Below are 10,764 nucleotides of genomic sequence, written 5' to 3'. Positions count from 1 at the left end.
ATATATATATATATATTGTTGGAGACCAAGCAACTACTCAGCCTTCTTATCTCCTCCCTAATTATTATATCAAGCATTTATGATTAATGGCTACATCTAATTTAATGGTTCTCATTAAGGCTAAGACTACTGATTTTTACAAACCTCTATCCCTAATTATCAAACACATGTAACATCCTCAACAACGTCCCACATCCTCATATTCTACCAGATAATAAAAAATAAATCTAGTGACCAGAATATCATTGGCTGGGCTGGGTAATGTAAAAAATCCAGTTGTTCAAAGTACTCAAAATTCATGCAGAATAATATTGTCACTCACCAATGCAGTTGTCTCTATGCTCCTCAAAGCCGGCGCTGCACACACATCGTCCAATAGGAACGAGCCACTCGCCCTCAGCGCTGCAGTACATCTTAGGAGTGTCCCTCTCCTCAGCGTGGTCCACACACTGACCTCTGACCTCCACCAGCGAGGACGAGTCGGCCCCCGTGACCACGTCCGTGAAGACGGCCAGGTTGCGAGCCATTCCCGCGCAGCGTTTGTAATAGACTCGGACGGACACAACAGCGATGCAGGCTCCTATATCCTGGAAGGCCAAGTAGAAGCCGCGTTTGCTGAGCGGCCCGACGCCGCGGATCTCAGTGTTGAGCTTGAGTCTCCTCACCCCCAGGTCCACGTTAGTGAAACTCTCGTCGGCTGCGATGGTGTCGATCTTGGAAAACTGACTCTCCCAGATGCTGGTGCCAACGTTGCGGTCGGTCTCGTAGTAGTAGAGGTTAAAGGTCTCCTTGCAGGTACCGAGCACGCCTGGCATGCTGTTGCAGTCTCGCAGCGTGAACTTCATCTCGATGTAAATGCGCCGCGCGCCGTCTCGCTGGATCCAGTTGGTCCGGAGCCAGTTGTTCTGACTCGGGCTCATAACGTTGCACACCTGGTACGTGTGGATGGGGCTGAAATACTCGTCCATTTCATTGATCGCATCCCACTGGCAAAGACAGAAAGAGAATCAGGGTTATTATCGCTAACTAAAACTAAATCATCTAAATACAATAAAATAAAGCCAGTGGAATGTGAACAAAAAGTGAACCTACACGCTCAAAATGTGCTGTTGCAAACACCTCTTTAATGTGACAGAGATCTTATTTGTGGATTTACATATTTACAGTGTGAAGATTCTTATGAATCAGTCCATTATTATTTCAGCAGCATATCACTTTTCACAGCAATGTGCATGAGAGCTTCTTTAAAACGTTTACATATGCATTGCAGTGCATAAGATTAATATCATGATGAATGTGGCCTGCATTTCCTTAATAACGTTCAGAATCCCTCGTTATTCATGGGTGGTTTTGTGCGGTTTAAGCAGTTTCTTATGCAATGCAAATAATAAGGCATGAATAAATATTTTATTATGAGTTGAAAACGAACTTAAAGATTCATATCATGAGCCTGAAGCAAAAAAAAATGGAAATGCTGATCAATGTGAATGAAGTCGTCCACAACTATCAACTGTATTGGTCACAGAACACCAAACCAATAAACAGGTAAACAATATTGCAAAATAACTAAAAGTTGTTGCTACTAATTTAACTACACTTTTCAGTAGCGTGATCTGTTTTCAAAATCCAAAAATCCAAAATCCAGTTATTTTATGAAATATACAGTCGAAAACAGCAGCATGTAACTAAACTCTGTCCTTGCTTGAAATAAATACAGGAGCTTGCAACTCATAAAGCAGCTTCCTCAAAACTGATGATAAATAATTCAAATCTGGGTTCCTCAAGACTTCCAGAAACACTGATGAAATATGCTTTACAACTTTCATCAGCGTGAACACGAGTGACTTTCAGGTAGACGGTCAAGAACAACAGCAGTCCGTCTTAAGAGAAGCGCCTCTTCTCTCCTCAGCGTAAGCAGCGTCCTCTGTGAAGGCCTTATTTTGATAGAGCTGTCTGTGGGCAATTAGCTCTTCTCTTTGGTCCTGCTCATGAAATAGTGAAGCAGGGAGTTGAAGGCTAGCGGCGCTGTGAAAGACGTCCAGTCGACTGCGTGGAGCCTCGCAAGGAGGAGCCACTACACTTTCATCTCTGGAGCTCTGCGAGCCAGCGCTGAATATTCACTGCTAATTACAAGCGGAGGGCTGCCGTGGACAGATGATGAAGCTCAGGAAACTATGGGAAAACTGAATAATGAATGTCGCTGTATTATGATGTACAAACAATATGCTATCATCGCCATTAGTGCAAACTGACATCTTCTGTGGTTAGGTTTCTGACTAGTTCAACAGGTAAAACTAAATGTTTATTGCTAGCAACTTGAATTAAAATACATCCATGTAAACACAAGTAGTTTTAGAGTAAAATACTCTTAAATGTACAGTTTTTGGAAGTGAAAAAGAGCGAGTCATCTTATACTGTTGATGTATCTTTAAAATTCCCAGAACTGCTAGTGTGACAGCTCACATTTGTAGATTGTTTTTAATGTACATAAGGTTTTTGTGTTACATCTTTTGGCTGTCAGTTTAACTAAGTTTTTTTTAATGAAAATATAACTTAAATCTGTAATATTTTAAATGTTGCTACTGTATTTTTTACAGTAAAGTTCTGACACTCAGTTGTCTGCCAGTTTATTTAGCATAAATTTGTTTTTAGTGCTAAAAAAAATGAATTAAAATTAAATTAAATGAATTAAGTAAAATAATAAAACAAAATTAAAATTGAAATAACACTGAAATGAAATATAAATATAAATAATTTTACTTAAAAAAAATACAAATAAAATGAAAATTGTCAATTGTCCAATGCCTTGGCTACCAACTGAAATAAAATAAGTTGAAGTACTAAAACAACTTAAACTTAAATAAAAAAAATTATGAATTCAAAATAAATTAGTGCTGTCAAACGATTAATCGTGATTAATCGCATCCAAAATGAAAGTTTTGTTTACATAATATATGTGTGTGTGATGTGTATATTTTTATGTATATATAAATACACACACATGCATGTATATATTTAAGAAAAATATGTTATGTTTATATATTTTAAATATTTATAAATAATATCAATTATATTAATATAAATATATATATGGAAATACATGGAAATATTTTCAAAATATATACTGTATGTGTGTATATAAAAAAAAAGTTTTTTTTTATATAATATGTATGTGTGTGTACTGTTTTTTTTTTTTATGTATATATAAATACACACACATGCATGTATATATTTAAGAAAAATATGTTATGTTTATATATTTTAAATATTTATAAATAATATCAATTATATTAATATAAATATATATATGGAAATACATGGAAATATTTTCAAAATATATACTGTATGTGTGTATATTTATATATACATAATAAATATACACAGAACACACACATATATTATGTAAACAAAAACGTTTATTTTGGATGCAATTAATAATCACGATTAATCGTTTGACAGCACTAAAATAAATAAATAAATACATGTTAATTTAAAAACAAACATTTAAATAAAAAATCTGTAATTCTAAAAATGAATAAATTTTTTTTAAAAGCTAAATCAAAATAATAATAAATATTATAATACTATATAAACAATACTAAAATAATGCTGCTGCAATGCATGTTGCTTTGCATAAAAGGTTTCACATCTGCATCTGTGCACTTATGGCCTTAGTCGTAGTAGTAGCAGCAAAATGGCATCACGTAGCATTATGTTGTTATGGAAAAATGATGGTTTTGCGGCCTGTGGAGAGCCTCGGGATGTTCTGTTATTAGCCTGATACTCTTCAAGGCTAATCTCACATCTATTTTCTCCTCTATGGATATTATTACAAACTCTTACATGATATGTGGCGAGATAAACAACAGGAGGACATGAAAACAAGGCTGGGATGTTTTTAAAGAACAGATACTACAAGTGGTGAATACAATATTAAAAGTAGTTTAGTTCATTAAAATAAAGCGGAAATAAAATAAAATATGAATATTAGATTAAAAAACACTTAAGGAAAATTAGTTACTGGCAAACACCTTGGCAACCAACAGGGGGGAAAAAAGTTGAAGTACTAAAATAACAAAAGTGAAAACTGAAAAAAGGAAGAAAGAAAAATAGAAATATAAAAAAAAAAACATCAAAAATAATAAAATGGCAAAAGCACCTTACTAAAATGACTGAAACTTAAACAAAAAGCAAAATAAAAACTGTAAAAACAAAAATAAAAAAATAAAAATTATGCCTTGGCAACCAACAACAACAAACAAATAAATAAATACATAAATACAAAAATGACTACAACTAAAACTGAAATAAAAAATAAATGAAAACAACACCGAATAAAAAACAATCAAATGACAAAAGCATACTATATGTTAAACAAAAATGAAAAGAAAAAAGAAAAACAAAACAAAAAAATTAAAAATAAAATCGCACATTTACAACCAAATGAAATAAAATACTAAAACTACAAAAATGTTAGTAAAACAAAAGTACTAAAATAATGAAAACTAAAACAAAAATAAATTAATGCAAAACGGAAAAATAAAAAATACAAATCTACAAAAACTAATAAAAATAACAAAAGCACATTACTAAAATTGCAAAAACTGAAGAAATTTTTTTAATATATATATATACAGCATATATATATATTATGATATAAAAAATGGTCTTGGCAACCAACTGAAATCAAATAAGTTTACTTAAGAGGAGTCACAAAGATTAAAAAAAAAAAAACGAATTAGCAGCACTTTCTACGGCAAGTAACACTCATGTTTTCTGCAGAAAATGTAAAAATCATGTATTCCTTTTTTATCAGTCAAAAAGTGTTTTACTAAATCTTTTCATTGCTAACAAGGGCTAACTTATAAACAGTGGTTGGAAAAGCACAAGTTTAAGGCCGTCACAGCAAAGCCAGTACACTAGCATTCAGCTCCCATTGGCCTTGGGTAGATCTCCTCCTCTGAATACATTACAGACACGCTGACCTCAGAGGAGCCTTGAGCTCGGCCACCATGAACTTGGCCTCTCCTCACAAGTACATCTTCCAAAGCAGCAGATTTCCTCGCTTCCCTGGCCTCACCTCGGCCCGCGCTTCCCATGGGGAAACTACAAAAAGCCTGATGCGGTAATTAAAATGTTGGATTCGAGCGAACACCGTAACCAGCCTCCCACTTTGAGTCTTTAGCAGTTAAATTTAATTTGTCCTTGCACTAATGATTAGATTAGAGAGTCTGTTCAAATCTAACACTTTGCAGGTCGGCTCGAGGGCTGCGAGTAATTCGTTTAGTTCTTTCATGAGGTTTCCGATAAAAGTCTGCGTTTTGTTTTAGCTACATCACATATTAGACGATCAATGAGAGAAAATGGTTGAAATTAATCAAAGTGACGGTACAATGAGCCGCAATGAAAATCCTTCTGCTCAGATATTTTTCATCTAATAGAGACACTTTTTATGTAAATTGAACTAATCTACACAATCTCCATATTGATATAAAGGTATTATTTAAATGCAGATCCATGGCTTCTCAGATCATGGGAAACGAGAAACTTTTATTCAATGAGAAACTCAATGACAGCTTTATTGAAGCACATTATTATAAGAATTACAAAACAAAACAATAATAATGAATAATAATATGGTCATTATAAATTAATGTGATATTTAAATTAATAGATAAAATGTGTTTAACTATATATTATTAATATAATACTGTAATGCAAACTTTTATTCATTAATTACATTATATTATACATTATAACTAGATTATAAATTATTCACATCTTCATGACAGCTTTACAGAAGATACAAACACCCATTATTTCAAATTATATTAATATAATAATAAAACAAAATACAATAATGTACAGAAATACAATTATAATAATAAAATAATTCTTTATTAACTAACATATATAATATAGGTTCAAATTGCCTCTATTCATGCAGGGGCCCTCATTAACTCACTTTTAGCATCTTTATTTGAATAAAATATTGAAGTGTCTCATTTTTTATTTTGGTTTATTTTTATGGGACATCTCAAACCCGTCAGTGCAGAACCAGGGGAAATCGTTCTCCTGAATACATCCATTCATAATCCGTGCCGTTATTCCTGGAATGAGCGCGGCACTGAACAAACAGCTGCAAACATACTGTACATGCAGTCATTACAGAGAATTAAAGCGATTCAAAAACACATCCCAAGAGTCATTCGTGGAAGATGTCACCAAAAATACACACACAACCAGCATTTGTTCCCACTTCTTCTGTACAAATCTACAGTAAGCATTTTCCCAAAATAATGTGCAAATAACACTAACAGAAAAGTACCAAGGTGTCAAGGGTTTGGCTGGTTAACTTAAAGGCACAGTTCACTCAAAAAAGAAAATTCTGTCATCCTTTACCCAGCCTCATGTCGTTCCATAATGAGGACACTTTTTTAGCTTTTTTGTATGCTCTACTGAAGAAAGAAAGTCATACAGATTTGAAATGACATGAAAGTCAGTAAATTATGACAAAATTCATTTTTTGGGTGAACTATCCCTTTAAGCCCATGCTGGTAGATGGTCTTAACTACAACATTATGCTGGCAAAAATAGATTGCAGTGTATTCTGATGCAATAACGTGTGTGTGTGTGTGTGTGTGTGTGTGTTTTCTCAAGGGACATTTCTCAATGTTGAAAATGCTTTTGCTGCGTTTTTATGGAAGCTGTGATACACTACCATTCAAAAGTTTAGGGTAAATATAATCAATCAATCAATCAATCAAAGCGAGCATGAATTAAACTGATCAAAAGTGACAGTAAATACATTACAATAATGTTACAAAAAAATTTAATTGATTTCGATTAACTTTTCATTCATCAAACTATCCTGGAAAATAATAAATAAATAATAAAAATGTAAAATGTAATATATATATCACTGCAAAAGCTCTACAGTTTTCATAACCCAGTTCACAAAGCAGTTTAGACCCCCTTCAAAATGACCAGTTTGAAACAATGGCCTGACAGAGATAAGAATAGTGTGACAAGCCATAAACGCAGCTGGGAAAAAAAAACTGGCAGGGAAAAGTCTTGTCTCAGTTCTCGTTGATCCAATTTCAGATTAGCAGAGGATTAAAAAAAACCTTTGAATCTGGTTTGACAAAAGCAACAGAACCACTGGTCACGCTGGGCTGGTTTTTTGCAGTGACACAATCATGTAGCATCAAGGCAGACGCTTCATCCTGGAATCCCGCTTTGCTCAAGTGTGAGAAATCTTGATGTGAATTGAATTCTCTGCCTGCTGACTGGAATATAGTCTTTGACAGCGGTAACCTTTGTGAAACGTGCCTGTTAATTGCGTATGTCGGCTGCAGGCTCGCACGCAGAGTTATGCTCCATCCAGAGCCGTGCGGGTTAACAACATCTCCCTCTGTAACCGTCATCAACGTGTTCAGCGCTTCAGAGCAGAGTCCAATAAAATGAGCCCAGCAAGAGTACAGAAACTTTTAATGGTTTTAAATGTATAAAGAATGACTACTCTACTGAAACATCAACATACAAATGAGCAAAAAAAAAAATCAGTTGCTCAGATTTGCCAAGATACCAAAGTCTGCAATCAAAAGTCTCTCAATATGAATTCAAACATTTCATCAAATTTGTGCAAACATTAAAATGATTTAAGCTGCTATCCACATTTATGTTAGAGCTATATATTCACATTGCATGTCAACTATTCACTCATTTCGGACTATTTTTATTTCTCTAAGTTGTACTTAAATTAATTACATCACTTGCTCACCAATGGATCCTCTGCAGTGAATGGGTGCCGTCAGAATGAGAGTCCAAACAGCAGTAATCCACATGTAATCCACACCACTCCAGTCCATCAGTTAATGTCTTGTGAAGTGAAAATCTACATGTTTGTAAGAAACAAATAAATCATCATGGCATTTAAAGATTAAACTGTCACTAATGGCCAAAATATGAGTCCATGATTAATAATAACTCTTCCTCCAGTGAAAAAGTCCATACCATTTTCCTCTCACATCAAAATCCACCAACATATTTGTTTAGAGCTGTTTTGAATGGCTTTGTCTTGTAGACGGTGCTTGATCTGTGCATATTTCTCACCTGATTCAGACTAAACAGCTTATTTCCTGAAGAAAGCAGTATTATAGATAGAGAACTTGTATTTTTGCTGGAAGCAATGGTTTAAAGTTAAAACATCTTAATGATGGAAACATGGAGCTTTTTACTTCATGAGACATTAAGTGTTGGATTCACGTGGATTATTGTGATGTTTTTATCAGCTGTTTGGACTCTCATTCTGACGGCACCCATTCACTGCAGAGGATCCATTGGTGAGTAAGCGATGTAATGCTACATTTCTACAAATCTGTTCTGGTGAAGAAACAAACTCATCTACATCTTGCATGGCCTGAGGATGAGTAAATTCTTAGCAATTTTTTATTTTTGGGTGAACTATCATTTTAAACACAGAACTCCAGTAAGTCTCCTGTGCTATGAAAGAGCAATTAAATTCTCTTTAAACTCTCCATTTACTCTTGCCAGTTGTTGATTCTCCGCAAACTGTGGGGGTGGTGTCTTGTACACCACTACAAGTATCAGTATTTATTCAGGCGCCTGTGTTCCTGAGCAAACAGAAGGGAAGAGAGAGAGAGGACATCCTGCTCTTCTTAATAAGACGAAGCTGTTCCAGGTAGATAAGTAGACGTTTTTTCAAAGTAATTACTCCAAAAGCTACTGAGAACCACCATTAAACTATCAAAACTATCAGAACCTCACAGACGTGTTTAGAAATGATACAGTACATTTAGAAAAATACAGATGAACTTCAAAATACAGATGAAACACCTGTTTAAAAAACAATACAGAAAATTCCTTCATAGTAATACAGTAAATGTTTACTTTTTTAATTTTATAGTGTATACATATATTATTTACATACTATATATGAGCAATATCACACTCGTAGCAGTGTGATATGGCTGTATATTGGCATGGCTGTGATTAAGACGTAGGTAATCACAGCATGCCGATATACAGCAATATCTCATGGCTACAAGTGTGATATTGCATTTATACAACAGTTCAATGGCAGAAGTGTATAAATACATAAGAAACAGCAACAGAGTGTCTTTAAAAGCCCTCTTTTGTGCAGAACTACTTCCTTCCGCCACGGATTCAAATCTAAAGTTGACAGTTGAACAGCTGAGCCCAAGCCTCTGTTACTAATTCCAAAACGTCACTGTAGAACTAGTAATGAAAGAACATTGAGTTGCTTCATTAAAAGCTTATTGTATTATTAAAAGCTCAGTGTATTATGTAGAGCAGAGTATTATGAGAAAGAGATTGACAGAGCGATCATGATTACCTGCATCTGATACAGCATTCATTCTTCAGCTCAATCTCATATTTACAGTACAATAAAATATTAGTTTGAATGTCTGCTGAGGACTTGCGGACTTACAATGCCCACCACGTGTGCATGTCCGTTAAGTCCACAAGACCATAGGGTGTCCCATTCGTCATTTACTATGGTATCAATACTATGGTATTCGTAAATGGCGATTGAGTGTCGCACAACTCTGACGTCAAGGCACATGTGATCCAAGCTGACCATTACGCTTTCTCCAATAGAACGTAATACAGACCCTCTCATCTCCCTATAGTAAGACAATCTGTGATTCATGAGCGCTAAAAAGCCTCTGACACCCTGGAGCTCACATCTCCAAAATCATAGAAACAAATTTTCAAATAGACGTTATCTTTATTAACAAACCGCATATTTGAAGTCTAAATAACTACATTCTCGCCTAAAAAAAACTACATTCCCTGATGCAAAAACAGCATTATTTATAAAATTATAGTGGATTTCAGCATCTGCCATGACACTCGCTGTGAGAAACATCACAAGCGGAGTGCTGTCAAACAATTAATCGCGATTAATCACATCCAAAATAAATGTTTTTGTTTACATAATATGTGTGTACTGTGTATATTTATTATTTATATATACACATACACACCCATGCATTTATATATTTAAGAAAATTATGTTACGTTTATATATTAAGTAAATTTATATAATATATAAATTATATGAATATAAATATTTACATGTAAATACATGTAAATATTTTCAAAATATATACTGTATGTGTGTGTATAAATATACACAGTACACGCAGATATATTATGTAAATAAAAACTTATGTTGGATGCGATTAATCTTGATTAATCACTTGACAGCATATATATATATATTTATATTGTCACGGGGTGCTACTGTGAGGAGCACGGAACGAGGAAACCAGGAGACCAGGAGTACAAACCAAGGAGTTTATTTACATCGCGGGGAATCACATGTAGCACAAGGGAGTTGACATTCACAATACCAGACAACACTAACTAAAAGGACTCAGACTTTTAATCACAGGATGACGAGGGACTAAGGAGACACACCTGGAATCATAGGAAATTAAACATGGGAAACACCTGGGATGAAATTAACAGAATACGCGGGAGACAGAAACTGGGTCACCGAAAAACACACACAAAACACAGGACAGAGTCTGACATAACGCCCCCCTCTGGGGTGGGCGCAAAAAATACTTGGGGAAATTTACGGGGCTGTACTTGAGGCCAGGAGCCCTCCCTGGGCGTAAAGGGGGAAACAGGAGCCCTCCCTCGGCTTAACGGGGAATCAGGAGCCCTCCCTGGGCTTAACGGGGAAACAGGAGCCCTCCCTGGGCTTAA

The 10,764-nt window shown here is 34.9% G+C and overlaps 1 protein-coding gene across 1 annotated transcript in view; it reads right to left on the bottom strand.

Moving 5' to 3' along the window:
- The window catches only part of epha8 (eph receptor A8), a 108,221-nt gene that overhangs the window by 47,754 nt on the left and 49,703 nt on the right, over positions 1–10,764 (bottom strand). The window contains exon 4 of the mRNA XM_016441424.1: positions 323–986. Within this exon, the coding sequence (XP_016296910.1) occupies positions 323–986 (664 nt within the window). The remainder of the gene's footprint in view (positions 1–322; positions 987–10,764) is intronic.

Source organism: Sinocyclocheilus anshuiensis, unplaced genomic scaffold (assembly GCF_001515605.1).
Source record: "Sinocyclocheilus anshuiensis isolate Anshui unplaced genomic scaffold, SAMN03320099.WGS_v1.1 scaffold623, whole genome shotgun sequence".
NCBI classification, from domain to species: domain Eukaryota; kingdom Metazoa; phylum Chordata; class Actinopteri; order Cypriniformes; family Cyprinidae; genus Sinocyclocheilus; species Sinocyclocheilus anshuiensis.
Note: the sequence above shows the minus strand (reverse complement) of the source record. Positions and strands in the feature narration are given on the sequence as shown.